Raw genomic sequence first — 21,678 nt, 5'->3', positions numbered from 1 at the left:
AGGTTATGATCCCAGGGTCCTGGGATGGAGCCCCACATCGGGCTGTCTGCTCAGTGGGGAGCCTGCTTCCTCCTCTCTCTCTGCTTTCCTTTCTGCCTACCTGTGATCTGTCTGTCAAAATAAATAAATAAAATCTTAAAAAAAAAAAGCTGATTATTCCCTCAACAATTGTCTAGATAGACTCGTTCATTTAGCAAACATTTATTAAACACCCCTACAGGGTAGGCACTGTGCCACAGTAAACAGGAGCTAAAGACCACATTTTCTGCCTTTGCTGGCCTTAAATAGTTTATTAATGGAGACAGGGGAACAAAAAAAGACTGGTATATAACTGTAATTATAACACAACACTGGGAGAGCATGGAGGAGCAATCTCTCTGCTGCTTGGAGAAATGAGTAAAATATTCTTGGAGGAGGTAGGGTGCTATTTATTAGTCTTGAAGAATGCGTAGGAAGACATCAGACAGAGTAAATTAGTATGACTGGGAGGATAACATGCAGAGGGAGAGGGTATGAGAGAGAATGTGGGGAAATTCAAGTGACCTGGCATATTGTATGCACTCTACGTGCTATACTGTGCTCTGTAGTAGAGTAGCAAAACATTAGACTGGACCATGAAGAAATCTATATGCCATGTAAAGAGTTTGGACTTTATCTTTTTCAACAGTGGGATGCTCTAGTGCTAACCAGTAGAAGTAAAAGGCAAGTCACACACATAATTTTAAATTTTCTAGGAGCCACATTAAAAAAAAATAAAAAGGTGGGATGCCTGGGTGGCTCAGTCAGTTAATCGTCTGTCTGCAGCTCAGGTCATGACCCCAGGATCCTGGGATCAAGTCTACATTGGGCTCCTTGCTCACCTGGGAGCCTGCTTCTCCCTCAATCTGCCCCTCCCCCTGCTTGTTCTCTCTCTCTCTCTCTCTGACAAATAAATAAAATCTTTAAAAAATAATAAAAAAAGAAAAGAAACATAAATTTAATTTTAAGAATATATTTTATTTAATCAAATATCCAGAAATACTCTTTCAACATGTAATCAATATAAAAACTATTAGTAAAATATTCTGCATTGAGGGGGGAGTAGTAACTCTCCATAATCCTATGTATAGTTTAAACTTACAGTACATCTCAATTCAGAGTAACCACATATGGCTAGTGGCTACTCTGTTGGACAGTACAATCCAAGAATATTTGAGATGAGAAAATTATTTGATCAGATTTATACTAAAAGGGGGAATGAAGTGGGGATACACAGCAAATAAGGAGTTAATAAAGAGGAGGTGATGAGGACTTGGAGGTGTGGGGGTGGATTGGAAGGGCATGGAGTCAAGAGACACTTAATAACCACAAGTCTGACTGAAAGAGGAGTAGGAAGCTGAGGCTTTGCCTCACTAGACTTAATAGCAAGTAATTTGACTGTTTCCCTGGATATATCAACCTAGCCAACAATCTAGTATCCTCCCTGCTAACCTATTTCTTCATCAGTGGTCACCATCCCGTTCCCTGTTACTACACACGTATAATCAACTACCAAGTGCTATGAATTCCACCCTCAAAAGATCTTTTGACTCTACTTATCTCTACCCCAGCTATGACTACCTACCGGAATAGATTCCTCCACCAAAAACTCCCGTAGCATTCTGTGTAACTTTTTTGTTACACTCATCACAGTTGAAATTATGTGCACAATTTCTTATCTCCAGATTATAAGGTTCATGAGGGCAAGGATTCTGTGTCTTGTTCATAGCTGTATTCCTGGCACCTAACACAGTGCCTGGCCTATGGTTGGAACTCTCATTTGTTTATATGAAAGCCCAGCAGGCTTTGGCTTAACATCTGGTTCTCAAGTGCTTGTAAGAATTTAAGTTTCCAGTCCAGCTATCTATATAGTAGGCAGCATGGTAAAGTGGAAAGACATGGGTATGGAGTCTAGCAACTCGGGCTTGAATTCTGGCTGTGTTGCTAAGCGTTGTGACCCTAGATAAGTTTCATCTCTCTGGGCCTCAGTTTCCTTATCCATAAAGTGGAAAAAGTAATAGTATTGCTGTCAAGGTTGTTGTGAGGATTGATTAAATTAAATAATACATATAAAACTCAGCATGATGTTTGACATGTAGTAAATGCTCAAGAATAATTTATTATTGTTACTAGGGAGATAACATTTTATTTGTAAGCTTTTGTTGGCTTATCATAACAAAGACTTTTATGAAGAGGTCATACTGGGGTCCCTGGGTAGCTCAGTGAGTAAGCCTCTACCTTCGGCTCAGGTCATGATATCTGGGTCCTGGAATCGAGCCCTGCATCAGGCTCTCTGCTCGGTAGGGAAACTGCTTCCCCCTCTCTCTCTGCCTGCCTCTATGCCTACTTTGATCTCTCTCTCTCTGTCAAATAAATAAATAAAATCTTTTTTTTAAAAGAAGAGGTCATAGTAATGAGTTTGTTGAAGCTATCACATGAATAGTTAGAATATATTGAAATTTACCAAGGTTTATAGCATATTCCAAATTATTATAAACACTTATGATTTGTACAGTATTCACTCTAGTAACTGATATACCATTCATATTATATGTAATAGGCCATTGACTATGAGAGATAAAAAAGAGCTGTTTAAATAAAAAATTCCATTATAAATATTTACATATATATATAATATGCCTATAATATATATATATAAACATACAATAGAGGCTCAGTAAATATGAATATTAAAGGAAAGTACATTTGCAGGGGGCATCTGGACGGCTCAGTCAGTTGGCTGTCAGCTCAGGTCATGGGGATCAAGCCCAGCATCTGGCTCCTTGCTCAACAGGCAGTCCACTCCTTCCTCTCCCACTGTCCCTCCCCCTGCATGTGCTCTCTCTTTCTCTCTCTCAAATAAGCAAAATCTTTTAAAAAGTTTTTAAAAAGGAAAGCACATTTTTTGTTTTTCAGCTGTGTCACAATAGCATATTTTTAGTTTAATAATAGAACTTGTTCAAAATATTTTTAGAATTTTTGACTTTGTTAACTGGCAGAACAGCATATATGAAATTAACAATTATTTATTGAGGACCTGTTATATATGGAACACTCTAAAAGGTTTACTTCAAGGCACAGAAAAGAGGCATAAAACATGGTTTCCATTCTCCAGGATCTTGTAACCTATTTGGGGAGAGATGTCAGAATCAAATGAAATAATTTGAATTAAACAAGTGTTTGATTAAACTAGTGTTTAATTCAAGGACTGTTTAATCTCAAGCTAGTGTTTACTCTCAAGGACTACCTTGAGATTGTATATAGAAATGATCAGCCTTCTTGAAATTTAGCTTTGACAAGACAATACTGCAGTAGAAGGATGTAAGATTGGAATTAGTTATATAAAGTGTGATACCATGCTTTAAAATACACTTTCAGTTGCTTTTTTTTTGAATGTTGACAACTCACCTTTGTTGGTTTGCTCACTATCACAGAGGAGTTGTGATGGAACAGGCGCGATGTACTTCATAGGATGCGGTTATAATGCTTTTCCTGTTGGATCCGAGTATGCTGACTTCCCACACATGGATGACAAACAGAAAGACAGAGAAATAAGGAAATTCAGATACATTGTACATGCGGAGCAGAATGCCTTGACATTTAGGTATGAAATTCGTTTGCATGTCTTTTTTTGAAAGCATAGCAAGGGCTTAAAAAAAAACAAAACATGGCAAGGGTTAGTTGAAATTAGTTTTCCTTTAGATTAATTAATTAGTTAATTAATTTTAATTCTAAGAAATATTCTTTTCAGAAGTATAATTTTGGTTATATCTGCTGTTTGCTGCCTGACCTGACGCCATTGTCAGAGATCCTCCAGGCCTTTAAATTTGTTGAACGAGCCTATTTTTTTCTTATCTTCCTTGTCTCCAATATACAACTGCTTGAAGTTTGTCATTAGGGTCTTCCCTATTTCCAAATTGTAAGATAGCCTTTATTTCCTAGATCTAGAGCACATGTATCTATGAATATATAGATTTTATTCTGAACCAAATTGCTTTAACATGGTTTTTGTTGGAGATGATAACTTGCATTATCTCCCTTCAGATGTTAATCTAGATCATTTCCACAAACATTTCTCCACATTTACCATTAAGGGAGTGATCTTAAGGGATTCAAAACTGAGTAAGGCATGGCTTTTGTCCTTGAGGAGGTCATAGTGCTCCTCAGTGTAAAACTTTGTTCAAGCTAAGATGATGGGTTTTCTGGGAAAGGCCAACACAAAGTCCTATGGAAATTCAGGGACTGTGACAGATTGAGGGGAGTAAGAAGGTAAAGCTGCAAGGAGGAATGACATTTGAGCTGAATTTTGAAAGTCTGGTAGTCACCACTGTGGCAATTGGAGATGCTTACTTGAAGGGAAGCTATTCTTGCTTCAGACAGCACCGGATGCTTCAAGACTATCTTGTAGGTATATTAAGTAGACAAGATGCATAAAATTCTGTTGCCCTGATCTAGACAAACAGAATGGGTCTGAACTAGGGAGATGGATCTGGAAGGCTGGCAGTGGTATAAGACAGCTGACTGAGAGCAGTGGAAACCACAGAACAAGCAAATGCAGATGAGAGCATTCCTTAGTGCTAAACTACCCCAGCAAACAATTAATTCTCTGGTCTTGTCCTTGGGCTCATCGTTACAGATTGACTTGCTTCATTTGTATGGAGGCATGAATCTGTCAAAGCCAAATGTTTGTTAAAGTAAAGCATCCTGTCTCAGGGAAGAGGTAAAGTAATTGTAACTCAAAGCAGATTTTATGTATTCATTTAGCAATTTAACAAGCATTTATTAAATATCCAGTAGGTACTAGGTAAGGGTCAGATCTTTTGGCACCCATGATGAGCTAATGTCTAATCTCCCATGGTGAACTTGTAAGGAGGATGTTAGTTCTAGCCCCTAACTGTGGCATTACAGAGTTCTTAATGTAGATAGCACTGTTCTTGTTCTCCTTCTCTCCCTCTCTCTTTCAGTGTCTGTCTTTGCCCATTTTTATTTGTAATCTAATACCGAACATCTTACTGATTGCTTAGAATAAATAAATGAATTTTAATTATCATTACTGTCATGTTCAGGTTGTATATTAACATTTCGTGAGTTTATATGTTTTGTAATTCACTAATTTGGCTAGAATAAAGTTTACTATTGTTTATAACATAAATCTGTTCTAAAATCAGCTCAATTTTAGTAATTAGGATTTCTCTAAATATAACTCTCCTTGTGGAAGCCAACTTTCTAATATTTATACATCTTTCGTAGGTGTCAAGAAATAAAACCGGAAGAAAGAAGTATGATTTTTGTCACAAAGTGCCCATGTGATGAGTGTGTGCCTTTAATTAAAGGAGCAGGCATAAACCAGATCTATGCCGGAGACGTAGATGTTGGAAAAAAGAAGGCAGACATCTCTTACATGAGATTTGGGGAACTTGAGGGTGTTAGCAAATTTACAGTAAGTAGATAACACATTTTTTTTTTCAAGTATGCTTTCTATTATATTGTCAGGTACCCTGCTGAATATTTTAAATTAGTGATTCCCACACCTTTAAAGAGTTCCAACAAACTATTATTACTGAGTTTATTTTTTATGTGCAAGCACTCACCTTATTACAAATGTTCAGCTTAAACTTTCTGTCTTAGGAATTAATAGGTTTCTAGAGAATTGCAGCCTTGATCTTACAGATTTTAAATTAATAGTCCCTTTGGTGCCATCTGGTGGCTAACAAAAGAAAATCTCTGACCTAACCTCTTCCCTTGCCCTTCTGGTGTGGGTGGTAAATAGAGGTGAAAATAGGTTAGGATTACCCAAGAGAGGGACTTACACACACACACACACACACACACACGCATGCACTCATGATAAGTGTTTCTCATGGGAAAGATCAGAAAAAGAAGGGATTTAATATTAAAAAAAAAAAGTACTGAAGTAGTTCATGGAAAACTTAGAACTTTTAACTGTTCCACTATGTAGCTTTCTTTTAAAACTTCTTTTCAGAAACAATCTCAAACATACAGAAAAGTTACAGAATGTTACAAAGAACTTTTTTCCCCCCAGAAACCTTTGAGAGTAGCTTGTTGACATGATAACCAGATCATTGTCAAATACCAGTAGATTTTCCTACAAAACCATAGTATAGCCACAAAACTCAGGAAATTGTCATTGATACATTACTGCCATTTCATCCACAGGTGCCAATAGAAGTTCATCAGCTGTCCCAGTGTTCTATAGAGCAAAAGGATCCTGCTCAGAATCATATGCTGCTTTTTAATAATAATTCTGACATTTAATGTAACACTTAAATGCAAGAATTTGTAGTGGGTATAAAAAGCATATAATTGTTTATAAATGTCGAGTTTACCGGGGCACCTGGATGGCTTAGTTGGTTAGGCAACTGACTCTTGATTTCAGTTCAGGTCATGATCTCAGGGTCATGAGTTTGAGCCCCACATTGGGCTCCATCCTCAGTGGAGAATCTGCTCAAGATTCTTTCCTTCTGCCCCTCTCCCTGCCCCAACACTCACTCTCTCTCTCTCTCTCTCTCAAATAAATAAGTAAATCTTTAAAAAAAAATTCCAGTTTACATTCCTGTCTTGAATCCACAGTCCTTGGAACATATAAGGCACCAAAAAGATACTTTTTAAACTGTCTCTCTATATATGAATACATACACTTATACACTTATATATTTATATTTATAATTTATATTTAAAAGTTTAAAACTATAAAACATTGTCGTTTCTCTGTGTGTACAGTATTATAAATATTTACCCTTTTATTTTTGTCATTTATTTTTGTTTTTTTATTTCCAGTTTTATTTAAATTTATAATGACTTTTTAAAAGATTTTTATTTATTTATTTGACAGACAGAGATCACAAGTAGGCAGAGAGGCAGGCAGAGAGAGAGGGGGAAGCAGGCTCCCCGCCAAGCAGAGAGCCCAATGTGGGGCTCGATCCCAGGACCCCGAGATAATGACCTGAGCTGAAGGAGGGCCCTGAAAGAAAGGAGAGATGAGAGAGGTTCCTCTTTTGTAAAAGTGAACGGAAACTTACATGCAGCTAGTCAAAGGGAAATCTCCAGTTCTGTTTTTGTTTTCTATGTCTTCATTCCTCCTGAAGAGTGGGAAGAAATAGGTTTTTCACATTCTCTCCACAAAGATTAAATGACCTAGCTCTTCAGGAGTGTGATTTACAGATTAAGTGAATTCTGAAATATGTTGCTTACTCGTGGATTTGAATAGCTTTGCCACTGTGAAGAGCATGAAGAGATGAGAAGAAGGGAAGATACAATGACAGGAACAAAGGCATTGAGTCCCCTGGGCAGAGATGGGCCAAGATCCACTAGGGGTACCCTGCTCAGCTGTACATGGTTCTCCTCTGTGCTCCTTCCAGTAACAGTTAGCTCTCTCCATCTTCTCATCCTTTCCCTCCTCTGGCCTGGTTGCAATATGGTGCCAATTGTTTCAACTACCAGCTTCACTAAATGCCTTCTTTTGTAAATACCAGTGACTAACATGATATAATTCATTCTAAATGTGAATATCACTAAGGATGATACTTATTTTTAGATTGTCCAGAGTAGTATAGGAGTATCCAAAAAATGATATTTTTTAAAATTAAAGCAAATTGAAATTAATTTTGTTTGAGAAAGTTTTGTTTTTCTCTTTGGTGTGTTGCCATATACCTTGAGTTAATTGGTATGTTCTGTGGAATTGTTGCAGACTAGGTTAGGGCTGAGAAACAGTATTTTCAAGAATAGATTTTACCAGTGTAGGCCCATGTCCATTTATTTAGAATCTTTTTTTCTCTATTTAATACATGTGGCTTTTGCTTTATTAGGTCATATTACTTTTTTTTAATTATAAAAGTGATATATGCTCATTGTAGAGGACTAGGAACATAAAAAAAGAACAGATATTCTCTGACAACTTATAACATATAATGACAACTTATAACTTACAACTCTGACAACAGATAACCACTGTTAACATGTTGTTTTATTTTTCCCGTCTTGATAATTCTTCAAAGATAATGTTTAATGATTCAATATATTCCAACTTGTAGATATAACTTGTTTAAACATTCCCCTGTTGTGAGGCACCTAAATGGCTTCAAAGTTTCTTACAGTTAGAAATACTCTTTTTATGGGGCACCTGGGTGGCTCAGTGGGTTGGGCCGCTGCCTTCGGCTCAGGTCATGATCTCAGGGTCCTGGGATCGAGTCCCGCATCGGGCTCTCTGCTCAGCGGGGAGCCTGCTTCCTCCTCTCTCTCTGCCTGCCTCTCTGCCTACTTGTAATCTCTCTCTGTCAAATAAATAAATAAAATATTAAAAAAAAAAAAAGAAATACTCTTTTTATGATTATCCTTAAATATACATTCATGGTTATTAGTTTTTACTTTGCCCAAATTAATAGATTTTAATGGTTTGACATGATTTGAAACATGCTTTTTTTTTTTTTAAGTTCACATATAATTTCCCACCCCTTATAAAACCTCTTTTCTCCTGGTGCCCCCATTTCTCCAGGGGACCAACCAGTTCTAGATGTCCTTCCTTTCCAAAGACTTTTTTGCACATGACAAAAGATTCATCTGGTATCTTATTCCCCTCCCCACCCCCGAGCATCATGATATTCGCTAGTTGATCTGTTGAACTCCCTGGTGCTTATGGAAGAGGACCCAGGCACTGTATACTGAATTGTGCCTCTCTAGAGATAGTGCCTAATGAGGCCTTTTTGGTCAAATCATTAGTGATTCTGACAATGGGGACTTCTAGCCAAGTGAGAAAGGAAGGGCTGTGCCATGAGGTGCTGATCACACTCAGTTTTTCTTCTCCACTGCTCCAGGCTTCTCTCTTTCCTTCTGAATGGCTAAGATGGAAAACTGAAATCAGAGGAGATATGACCTGTAGTGTGATATGACTATATTAAAATACAAGATAATAGTGGTCATATTTTCATTCTTTAATATCTAGGCCTTCTGTAGCTATTGTTAGATGCTGTAGAACCTGGAGACAGAATGTGGTATAGCAGAAATTCTATAGTGCTGAGCAGGCCGACTCAGGTTTTAACTCTATTGCTGCCCTCAGTGTGCAGCCCTGGGCATGTAGCTAGCTATACTTAGCTGGTTTTCCACTTCCTTACCTCTAAAATGAAGGTAAAGGATTTTAAAGTTTCTTCCTTCTCTAAAAATATTGATTCTGATCGCAGAAGTTGTATCATTCAGGGCCATTATTAGGGCTTGGTTGGTATGAACATGCCAACTCTTTTTTCCGACATAAAAAAAAAGTTTTGATATTCTGACAACAGAGTGCTGAAATGCTATTTATTAAATCCTTGTTAAACATACATGTAAAAAGTTTGTGCTCTTTTACAGTGGCAGCTGAATCCATCAGGAACTTGTGTTGGTGAACAGAATGAGCCTGAAAGCAAGGAGAGTAAGTATTTATAAAGTTCTCATTAAGCTTAACTTGGTTGTTGAGAAGAAAGTTACAAAGCAAGTTCTAATGATGGGATGTGGGAGATTATTGTGGTTGTAGACAGAGCCTGCACTTTTGGCTGGCTAGATTTTTTCCCTTCAATTTGTTCACAAACATTTGTGTATCCAGTATATGCCAGGTTCGCCAGGGAGTGCTGGTGTGTAATCAGTCCTGTAGAATCTGCAGCTTAATACAAATAATCATGTACACATTGAATATATAAATTAAAGGTATAGGAAACACTAACAACCATGCTCTTCTATACCATACTAAAGCTTGGCGGACAGTTAAAAAAGGAAAATGCGTATAATTAATACAGATGGCTGTAGAGCCCAATTAGAGGGTGTATACATTTTTGCTTGAGTAAAGGCACATTTGTAGAGATTGGCCAGAGAATGGAATTCCTCTGGTTATTTGAATAATCTAACTAAAGTCATCACAGCGATCATAAATGCTTACTAGTCTTCACAGTTTTATTATTTGCATATTAACAGGTATTTTTAATGTAATGCCATCTTGGGGAGATCTTGCAATTCCTTAGTATATAACTTTGATCATTAGTTATGGCTACACGGTATTATCTTTAGAGACTTATTTATTTATTGAGAGAGAGTGGGGGGGTGTTTGGGGGAAGGGCACAGTGAGGGGAGGAAGGGAAGAGAAGGGCAGAGAGAGAGGGAGAGAGAGTCTCGAGCAGATTCCGTTCTGAGTGCAGAGCCCTGCATGGGACTCAGTCTCATGACCCTGAGATCACGACCTGATGAGAAACCTGTGGGTCAACCGTGCCACCCAGGCGCCCCCACAGTATTAGATTTAAACATAAGCTGAGTTATCAGCTGTTTGGATTCTAGGTAAATGGAAGTTTACTATAATAACTGAAAAGTTTTTGATAATAACAAGTATTTTATTAATCTGAAAAATCAGGAAATGAAGAGGTCTTTATGAAAATAATTCCTATTCTGTAGTTTCTGTGTAAATACCTTGATTATTTCTGTTCTGAATTTAGCTTTATTTATTCAAGTAGTAGATATTTTTTTTGCAATCTGGAATAAAATAAATACCTACCCACTCCATCTTTTGAAAAAATTAATCAGGGGAAAAGATTGAAAAAATAGAAAGAAAAATATAGATGATCTGATTAAAGAATATATTTTCAGTAACAATGTTTGAGGGGGTTATAAAATTAAGAACATCTGGTCATCAAAAGATAACATTGAAAGAGTACAAAGGCAAGCCATATACTAGGAGATCCCTGCCACCTACAATCAATAAAGGACCCGTATCCAGGGTTTGTTGTTCCTGCATCACTAAGGAAAGGAAGACATGCTGCTGCCCTTAGCAGTCCTGAGATTGGAAGGAGAAGTTGTGGTAGGGAAGGGGCAAGAGGAAGGCTTCTGCTTTGCTGGCGGTATTTTCATTATTGACCTGGATGATGGTCAAATGTAGATTTGCTTTGTGACTGTTCACTGAACTGCAAGGTCATGTTTTGTATATATTTTTGAACAAATGTTTTATATCAACAAAAATATCGTCCTATCGCTTTTTCAATTTTTGTAACAGCTTTATTGCGGTAGAACTCATATATCATTAATTTGCCCTTTTAAAGGATAGATTTCAGAGTTGAGTGATCCACTTCTTAACAGCACAGGCACCATAGTGCCTGAATGGGTTATCTAGATAGAATCTGTTCTTCAACAGTTGAGAATTTGAAGGTAAAATAAAATGAATGTCCCTTTTTAAAAAGATTTTATTTATTTATTTGACGGAGAGAGAAATCACAAGTAGGCAGAGAGGCAGGCAGAGAGAGAGGAAAGCAGGCTCCCTGCTGAGCAGAGAGCCCTATGTGGGGCTCCATTTCAGGATGCTGAGATCACGACCTGAGCCGAAGGCAGAGGCTTAACCCACTGAGCCATCCAAGTGCCCCTGAATGTCCTTTTGAACTTAAGCATTGTTTTGATCTTACAACTGCTATGACTTTAATAACATGTGTTTGAAGTGACGTTTTCCTGATATGAAGTTATTCTTGATCACCAGATGGTGTGTTGAGACCCTTACCTCTGGGTGAAGAACAGCACCAAAACAAAAAGCTGTGTCTTGGAAACCACTAAGAAATCCTGTCTAAACTGGATTGAGGCCTCGAGAATTTGTATTTGCACTTTTAAAATTCAGCCTTGTTAACTCAGAAAATAAGGGTGGATTTTGTGAATAACTGAGAAAAATTGTAAGGAAGATAATTTATTACTACCATATGGATGGATGAGTTAATGAGAATATTTTTATTTTAGATTGGTGTATTTTGCAGAATATGGTGGTGTGTTCTTTTATTACGTTAAATGAGGTAGCAATGATTTAGTAAGACAAATTTAATCAGATGTAGAGGTTACTTTCTCCTTGTCTTGGGTTTTTATTAGCCAGTTTTTTGAAAGGGACTGGGTCACTGGAGGTCACATCTCAGCAGAGAATTATACATCTTTTAAAAAATTTAATTCCTTCAGATTATGAAGGTGATAGTAAACTGCTCCAGGGCAATAAATGATGACCTGGCCATTTTTAAGTCAGTGTGTGACTCACCAAAAGCTCACATTTATACCTAAAGCTTTTTAATATTCAGAATTTAATTAGGATTAAATCATAAAATATGATGGTGGCATACCAGATCCCCATTTAAAAGTATATTCCTAACATGTTATTAATTTTTTAAAAATCTTTTGATATGTAGAAATAACAATGATTGTTGCACTACGGTGTTAGATCACTGATTTGGGGTAGTGACAGAAAGAGACTATAATTCTGAAGCAGTATTGCTATTTGATATCACAAACAACACCAAATTTGTTTATGATGTTAACGGTGAAGAAATATTTTAGTCTAGAATATTGAAACAACTTTTTGTCAAATTCCATTCATAAATGCTGCCCATTTTTCCCTTCATGCGGTTAACAGAGTGTCTCATGGCTTTCAATGGGAGATCTTTTAAAAATATTCGTAAGGCTTAAGAATACTGAAAATCTCCAGTAAACACTATGATCAGTTCCTTTATATTCCAAATTGCTATTTGTGAGACCTCTCATTTTTACTTCCTGAGAAACTTTCAAAAAATTAGTCCAAAGCTGAAGATACGTGTTTTGCACTTTCCTAGAGTTAGGGAGGGAATGCAGAGCCTATGGCCCACAGTCCTGTGGGGGGGACTCCCCACGGAGCACCTGCCTTGGCTGTATAGAGATCATGAGATTTGCCTCTGCTGTTGTCCCCAACCTTTCCACAGCACCACATGGCCACACAAGACCTCCTTCCCATTTCTCAGAATTGTACACAGGACAATCCAAATGCTGCCTGATGTCCCTGTTTGGACAGCAGCCAGCTTAGGTCCACTGGAAGTTCTAAGTCCACATACCAGGCAGTTGAGAACTGCCATAAATATTGAGAGGGGAGGAAAAATATTCTTAGAGAAAGCTAAGACTCATTTGAAAACGAGTAGTTAAGTATTCTAAAATATTTATCAATATGAAAATACCGAGATTTGTTCACATCCTCCCAGTTGCTTCAATATATAATTTATACAAGCTTAAATTCACGTTAGGATTGTTGTTTTTTATTAATATGTCATCCACATCAAATGTTTTATAAACCAATCAGAAAATATTTCTTAAGACCCAAAAGCCTGGAATAATGTCAGGTTTATGATTTATGTGTTGGACATTGAAGGAATATCAGAAGGGGGAAACACAAAATGGGAAAGTATAAAATGGGGAAAACTAGGATTAGGAACTGGGAAAATTGATATTTCCATACACTATGAAACTTTACATGAAAATGCCATATTTCCTTCTTTACAACTGGTCAGTTTTCAACACTTATTGAGAAATTCCTGTGCAGTACCAGAGAAAAGCTTAATGAGGGCAGGAATGTACATACACACACACACACACATATACAGGCACACATTCATATTTACATACATATGTTATATATACATATGCATATACATATAAATTATATGTATATAAATTTTATATATATAAAAAATACATAAATTTTTTAAGCTGATGAATCCAGTGCCTATGATAGTTGCCTGGCACATAATAGGCATTCAATAAGTATTTGTTGACTGACTGAATGACTGCTGGACACTGGCTAGACCCTGGAGATGAGATGTGTAAGAAGAAGCTCACAGTCTAGTGGAAGACAGAAGCATGTAACCAGGTAATAGAGACTCAGTTTCAGAGTGGGGTCCCTAGACCAGCAACATTAGCATCACCTGGGGACTTGTTAGAGATGCAAATTAAGTCCACTAAGATCTGTTGAATCAGAAACTGGGCGTGGGGCCCAGCAATGTATGTTTTCACAGCTCTCCAGGTGCTTCTGATGACCTTAGAGGTTGAGACCCACCCTGTGAATGCAACTGTAGGAAGCTTCGAATATATGTAATTAAAACTACTAGAAATAATAATAACAGCCCTCTATTGCAAGGAAATCAGGATGTGTTTTTAGTTAAGGAAAGGTATGAGGTATAGAAATATATTTTAGCTAAGGGAAAAGAAAGTAAATTTGGCCCTAAAGTAAAGCTGATTATTTCAGAATGGTCATTACAGAATGGAAAAGAGAAAAATAAAGGACAAACTAAGGAAATAGAAGTTTGGGGAAAGAAAAAGAAGGAAGGAAGGAAGAGATAGCAGGAAGGAAGGGAGAAAGGGAGGGAGGAAAGAGGAAAGAAGAAAGGAAAAAAGGAAGAAAGAAAATTTATGAAAAAGAAAGAAAAATTTACCTTCTGTAGTCAACGTTGGCTAAAAATTGAATTGTTATAAGGATTTTTAAAAATAATAAACTTGCTTTTTTGTTTTAATAGCTTGCTAATGTAATTTTCTTTGATTTGCTAAAAGGACAAAATTTTCTTGAACTATTAGTCTGCTCTTGATAAGATATCATGAATCGTTTTCTTTACCTTTTAAACAGTCTGCCTGGAAAGCAAAGATGTTATGTTTTACTTAAGTAATTTCCTGTGCTTCATGTTGTTTTTATCAGATCTTTGATTACTTAACTGGGTGTTAGCATTAAGAGCTGAATTTTCCTTAAAACGATGTAACCTTTTGTATTTGCCTTTAAAATCTTTGTCACTTAGTTAAATAGGTAATTAAGTATTATTTCAAATTATCTGTGGTCCTATTTAGTCAAGTGTCCCAACTTTTTTATATTTTTTACAAGCCTTTCAAAATCAATTTCTAAATAAAATTTTTTGATGAGGAAATTAAATTGGAATTTTCCAGAGGATCCCTGGAATATCTCAAAAGATTTGTTTTCTTTCTTTATAAAAGAGAGATGCTAAGTGAATTGGTTTATGTGATATGCTAAATTACATGGGAAATGTTGTCAAATAAGAAATATCAAGCTTTCTTTATGTTGTGTTTGTACAGTTATCTGTTTTAAGTGTTCCAGATATTATATGACATTCCTAGAAATCAGATGTCCAGGATGATGTTATCACTGTAATTCTAGTTATTATCTTAAAATGTTGTATGTCATAGATATAATCAGATTTTCTTATCAATTGCATTGTAATGAAATCTAGTAGATCTTTATGGCCATTTTTAAGTCTTTTATCATTTACAGACAGTTACTATTTCACTCGGATGGTTTTATAAACGTTTTCCTGCAAAAGTGCTTCATCTTCAAGGAAATTCATGAATGGACTCTAACAAATACTGTAGGATACAGGTTTCTGATAACTTTTAGAGCATCCAGCTGACCTGGGTAAGAATTTCCAGAACTAAAAGAAAAACTGGATTCAAACAGAGTAAATATTAATTACATGGGACTGAAAGAACTTGGGACTGAATGAACTGAGGAAGATGATCATAATTGTTTATGACTTTTTTGTTTGGTCGTTGTTGTTTTTAGCATTTGGTTTTTCCAGATTTCAGAAAAACTTCTCTTTTCGCTTAAATTACCTATGATTTGTACCAATTTGTTTAATTATTCCTTTATAAGCAGAATTGAAACAATTACTTTTTCTCCCCACCTCATGCCTCCCTCATTTAAAAACTGTTAGTATTCTTATTTTTATGGAAATACAGTTATTTGCATAAGTTCATTAAGAATCTTTTTTTTTTTTTAAGATTTGTTTATTTGACAGAGAGAGATCACAAGTAGGCAGAGACGCAGGCAGAGAGAGAGAGGAGGAAGCAGGCTCCCCACTGAGCAGAGAGCCCGATGCAGGACTTGATCCCAGGACCCTGAGATCATGACCTGAGCCGAAGGCAGAGACTTATTAACCCACTGAGCCACCCAGGCGCCCCAGAATCTATTCTTTTAATGAGGATATGTGGAAACATTGTTTACGTTACTAAGGCTTTGACTGGAAAGTCATATATGAGAGATACACATAGACTCAGATATGACCAGACAACTTTAAGAAACTCAGATTGACTTTATAAAGCTGATAATCAATAAAGCCCCTTGGAGAAAAAGGTCTAATACGTTGCTTACAGCTAGCAGCTTATTAGGTGAGTGAAGAAGCACTTCCTGGCAGGCTCAGGAACCCCAGGATGATTTGGGGACCTTGAGAAAAGAGGAATTCACCCAGATTTATAGGTATTGCAGGTGAAGTCTAATGGCAAGTCCTGGACTTGGCTTCCTGGTCTTGAGAGGCTTTTAATAGTTCCATCTGAAAAAAAAAAAAAAGTTCCTTCTGAGATTCCTTTTGAAAAATTCCACCAAAGCAGATTTAGAAGAGTCTATCTCATCAATTGTTATTCTTGCTATACTTATGTAAATTGGCCACATGTATTTAAATTAGATTTAATTTGCAAATGAATTAGTCTTACTGTGATTATCTTTGATAGATATTCAGTGATACACTATGTAAATATCAGATTCTAGTGCTGTTAATTAGTTTGAGGTTTTGTTTCCCATTTGTAAGATGGAAAGATCCACTGGATCCTGAATTCTGGTCTCCTCTGATATTTGGCTATAGCTGTCCAAACTAACCTTTCCAGTTTCCTCCCACTTTTGACTTGGAATGGTGAAGAACAGAAACTGCCCTTTTCCCCAAAGCCTGGCAAACTGCAGGTGAACAACTTGATACAAACTTCAGAGAAATGGCCACAGTAACTCATGTTTAGACAGTCTCCATGCCTGCTGCTGTGTGTGCCACTCAGAAAGTTTACCTGAATACCTGGTGATGTTACCAGAGACATTCAAACTGCAGAAGATGCTTTGACCCTGACATCTAGAAATTTTCTTGACTGGCTGCCCCTGGGCTCAGAAGCTGGTTTATAATTTGTTCTAATCATTAACCCGTGTTTTTCTTTTGTTTCCATAGAAATGCCTTATTAAAAATTTCTCGCATATAGGCCTTATGTGGGGAGCCCAGTTACATCACCACCTCCTAAAACGAGAGACACAACTGTTTAACTGAACTGAACTATTTTCAAGACTTAGAGATTAATTCAATGAAATAGTAAAACAATCTACCAACTCAGCTTCTGGATTATGAAGCTCCTTGCAGTTTCAAAGGTGGGTCTGAAGAGGAGCAAAATATGCCACTCCAAATATGGATTACGTTGAATTAAAATTATTTAAGGAATATCTATTACAAGAAGGACACTCCTTTGTCCCCCTGAAAGCAGGAAATAAATTCCCTGTGTGAAGGGGACCCTCCCTGCACCTGGAGGGTAAAAGCACCCTCATCTCCCAAGAGAGGGGGTTCAGGACTGAGAAGGCTGTATGCACCACTTTGTCACTTCTTCAGTAATTTGCTACCCCAAGCCAGTTTGCTACCCAAACCCCTTTGCCAGTTCTTCACAAATCATTGTTTCTTTGTTTTTTGAAAGGTATAAAAGCTTCCTGCTTGGTCAGTTCTTTGAGTCTCATATTTCTATGCCCTCCTGTTTGTACAGAATTAAATTTGTTTTTCTCCTGTTCATTTGTCTTATGTCAATTTAATTCTTAGGCCAGCCAAAGAATCTAGAAGGGAAGAAGGGAAATTTTTTTTTTCCTTACACGTCCTTGCTACATTTGCTTTCAAGGGCACAACATGGGTTCCTGAAAGAACATTCATGCTTATTGCCAGACCAGCATCGTTTTAAAAGCCAAGCCTCTCAGGACCATTTCCCAGAAAGCTGTGATTATGCCCGCTTCTAAGAGAGACTTAGAGCCAGTCTGTTTCATTTACTTTATTACCCTTTGCCAAATTTCTTCATTCTCCATAGATGATACTTTTCCTATTGGGAATATGATACTTTTCCTATTGGGAAAAGGAAACTAGCTGCTCTAACCTGGGTGACCCAGTTCTGGCTAGCAGAGAAGGCTTATTGGGCCAGAGTCTATGTGCGTTTTCTAACTTCTCTGTGGTTGAGCAGACCGGTCTACCAGTGACACTATGGCCGTTGTGCTAACATAGTGGAGGAAGTGTCCTAACTTGGATTATGGATGGCTGCCTCCTCCTCTACCCTAAGAAGGGATTCTTAGTTACAGCTCAGGCCACCTTGATAACTTACTGATTCTGGAACTTAGGCCCCTTATCTCGGACCACCATGTAGATGTATGCTACCATTTATCCATCTCCTGAGCACCTACATGCTAAACACTGGGCTAGGCTCTCCACTTCCAATGGAAACAGTGTAATTTGCTTTGGACAATTTTTAAAATAGAAGATATTAAGTTTTCACTGCCAAAAATCATAAATTGAATTTTGGGAAGTTTAAGGAATTCGTTCAGCAGCAGACTGAATGCATAATCTTTATTTTCTAGAGCTAACCATGTACTTTACCTCTAAGCACAAGTTTAAAGCTGTGTGTTATTCAAAATCCTACCTGAACAATGTACCAGAAAACCCTTTACTGATATTTTAGAACGGTTGTACTAGCTTTGCTAGATTTTTGTCTTTCGTTTTTTGAACACCAGAAAATTTGCGTAGATGAGGGTTTCCCAAACCTTGATTCTGTTGGCATTTTGAGCCAGATAATTCTTTGCTATGAGGGCTTGTCCCCTGCACTGTAGAACATTTAGCTGCAGCCCTGGTCTCTCCCCACTAGATGTCAGTAGCAACTCCCCATCCAGAAGCCAACCAAGTGTTCCTTGGAGGGTAAAGTCACAGACACACACACACACACCCGCCCCTGCTGCAAGTCACTGACAGAAGCCATCAAGTAAGTGAAGTGTGGGTTTTACTACACATGCCTTGGAAGGACAGATGGAAGGACCATTTCATCTAGTATAACCTTGACACCCGAGGCCATTTTTACAGCCAGAATTTAAAGAATTTTAAATTCTTTACCAGAGTTTAAAGATGACAAATCCCACTGTATCATCTTCAAATCTTTTAAAGATTTAGCTGTAGGGTGAATAAATCAAAAGCAGTTTGCAATCTTCTCCAGTTTTAAGTTAGATGGAAAATTGTTATAACCTATAGCTTCTGCTTGGTTTCATTTGTTCGTTTTTCAGATTACTGATCCATATGAATCAGCCAGACCAGTTTTTTAAACACCCTCAACCTGCAATAACTTTCTCCACCTGTTTCTGAAAGGTAGTGGAATATCTACAGAGTTACACCTAGCTGGGCTAGTCATCAATCAATCAAAAGTTCACTTGTGGGTGGGATTTGGTCATAGCTTGGTGTCCCATAGAACCAACCCGACTTACTTCCCTCAGGAGCAGAGAATTGAGTCTATTATAACTGTCTCTAGCATAGAAAAGGCCATACCTACATGGCCTCAGTTGGCATACATGCTGTGGCTCCTTTTGCAAGGATAGAGTGCACTGCTCGGCATGATCGAATTTTCTCTTATTGGCTGACCAGTAGGCCTCTCTTTTCTTGTATCAACATTTGTCATGTATCTTAAAGTCATTAAAATTTTTTTTAATTCCTTTTTTTTTCCTTTTTTTTTTTAAGCAGGCTCCACACCTAGCATGGGGCCTGAACTTATGACCTTTACATCAAGAATTGCATGTTCCTCTACAAAGCTGGTTTCACATCTCCTCATTCAATTTTGTTCAGTTATTTACTAGCAGTTCCAATAAAAGAACATGCTTAAAATTAAAAAAAAAAAAAAAAAAAGAATTGCATGTTCCACCCACTGAGCCATCCAGGTGCCCCTAGAGTCATTGATATTTTTCGTGCAATTACTTTTGACCATTAAAAATCCAGTAGATCTATTTAATACTGTGCAGAACTTTTTATCATTTAGGCTGATTTTTTTGAATATCCTGTTCCCAAGTAAAATAAGCTCCATTAGTAAGTACCAGTTGAAAATGAGGCCCATTTAAAATGGAACATCCTACATTAACATAAGTAGAAGTTGGTCCATAAGTGTATTCACTGTGTTCATGAACTGCATTTAAATAGACTCAAATTTCAAAGGAACTCAGATCTCATCTGCGTAGCACACTCTCTCCAGATCTTGAAGTAGGAGAATCTAGGAAGTGAAATGATTTCTTAAACACTAGTTAAGAATGTCCCAAGGACCTAATCAGTGTCAGGATTTTTTCACCCCACTTTTTCAGTTTTGTTTCTAATGTAAGCACACATTTGACATGTTGGTTGATTTTACAGTAATAAATTCAAGGACTCCCATTATTGTCAATTTAGTAAAAAAAAAATTGCTAATTTTTAGTAAAATTATACCCACATATCTTAAATGATAAATAGCTCTATAAACCTTACTTGAAAACAATAGCCTTCCCCTATCCTATACATCACAAAGACAACAGCCTTAAGTATTTTAACTGATTCTTTTGCATTTATCTCTCTATGCCCCAATAATGTGCTTGTGTTGTCCCTTACTAGTTTTCAGTTCTAGGCATTGTCTTTTGAATTTCCATCATGGAAGAGCTTTCTTTCACCTCATTTCCCTCTCCACACACTTCCCTTTCTCCATCTTCCATACTGTTCCATTTTTGCTTTGGTTGAATTAGTATTCACTGTTATTATGACTATGTAAATGCTAATCACAGCTCCTCCTGTCGTGCACTAGGATTCCTTTTCCTTTCCTTATTGAATTTTCCTGAATTTAATAATTATCTTTTGGAGTGCCTAGGTGGCGCAGTCAGTTAAGCAACTGACTCTTGATTTTGGTTGAGATCATGATCTCAGGGTGGCGAGATGGAACCCTGCATTGGGCACCACACAGGGCATGGAATCTGCTTAAGATTCTCTCTCTTCCTCTCCCTCTGCCCCTCCCTGTCCCACTCACACGTGCTCTCTCTTTAAAAAAAAAAAATGCCTTTTTTGAGGGTGTGGTTTTCCATTTTACTACTAATCTGTAGCCAAACTTGTCTCGAAGTTGCGTATCTCGCAATACATTTAAGCACACTGGGTATCCTAAAAAAATTCTTACTGAAGAAATCCCTCTTAGAGCCTCTGTCCACCTCCAGTCTGGACCAGTTGCTCACCAGATGTGCTGCACAGGTGTCTTCTGGGACCCACCCTTTGCAACTAACCCTGGAGATCCCCTGTTCTAGGAACCCATGTCTTTCTCTATTTGGTGGGGCATAGTTTTCAGAAGATTCCAGAGAAAGGGGAATGTTTCCTGGGAAAGTATGACTATCGGGTAAGACTGCTGATGAGCAGTTTTGATACCAGGCATGGGTACCTGCCAGGGTCTGTCTTTATTCTACCTTCACGCTTAATTGATAATTTGGTTGGGTATAGAACTGTAGATAGGGGATAATTTTCCCTTAGAAACTGGAAGGCATTGTTTCATGATTCTTGTTACATGACTAGAGTGAGTTTCAAGGTCTGGGTTGGAACTCCATAAACTAGGATACAGCACCAGGTGTTCTGAACAGTGTAGAACAGAGAGCATAATGTCATGCTGAGTAGCAAGCACCCTTGGCCTCACCTTCACAGGCACAGCTTCCAAAATTCTGCTGTTTCCTCCTCCATTCTCTTTGTCCTGTAAGGTTATGTTTAAAATAAGACAAAAATCCTTTACTTTCATTTCAGTGGTTTTGGTGAAGAAAAATAGAGGTAAAGTCATATCTTCCCATCTCCATTTTTGTCTTTTCTGTAACGTTTTTGGCTTTAAGCATCAAATTCCTTTCCCACAGACATTTTGAATATTTTTCACTAATTTATTTCATACAAATAGCCACCCCATAACATCATTCTACATCTTTTCCTTGGGGATGAGCCCCAAAGACACTGTGTTAGAGCAGTGCTCTTCCGCCAAGGGCTAGTTTTAAGGCTTGACAGAGATGAG

The 21,678-nt window shown here is 37.4% G+C and overlaps 1 protein-coding gene across 4 annotated transcripts in view; it reads left to right on the top strand.

The window, feature by feature from the left end:
• Positions 1-17,400, top strand: part of CDADC1 (cytidine and dCMP deaminase domain containing 1) — a 45,487-nt gene extending 28,087 nt beyond the window's left edge. For 2 of the 4 annotated variants that reach the window (XM_044249712.1, XM_044249709.1), the window contains 4 exons: positions 3,453-3,622; positions 5,269-5,458; positions 9,379-9,439; positions 11,516-13,463. In XM_044249712.1, coding sequence (XP_044105647.1) covers positions 3,453-3,622; positions 5,269-5,458; positions 9,379-9,439; positions 11,516-11,589 — 495 coding nt within the window. In that variant the 3' untranslated portion in view covers positions 11,590-13,463. Of the gene's footprint in view, positions 1-3,452; positions 3,623-5,268; positions 5,459-9,378; positions 9,440-11,515; positions 13,464-15,088; positions 15,570-16,799 lie in introns of those variants that run through there. The other 2 variants (XM_044249711.1, XM_044249710.1) reach the window with 2 other exon arrangements.
• Positions 17,401-21,678: the final 4,278 nt, after the last annotated feature.

The sequence above is a fragment of the Neovison vison genome, chromosome 5 (assembly GCF_020171115.1).
Source record: "Neovison vison isolate M4711 chromosome 5, ASM_NN_V1, whole genome shotgun sequence".
In the NCBI taxonomy this organism is placed as follows: domain Eukaryota; kingdom Metazoa; phylum Chordata; class Mammalia; order Carnivora; family Mustelidae; genus Neogale; species Neogale vison.
This window is presented reverse-complemented; position numbering and strand designations above follow the sequence as displayed.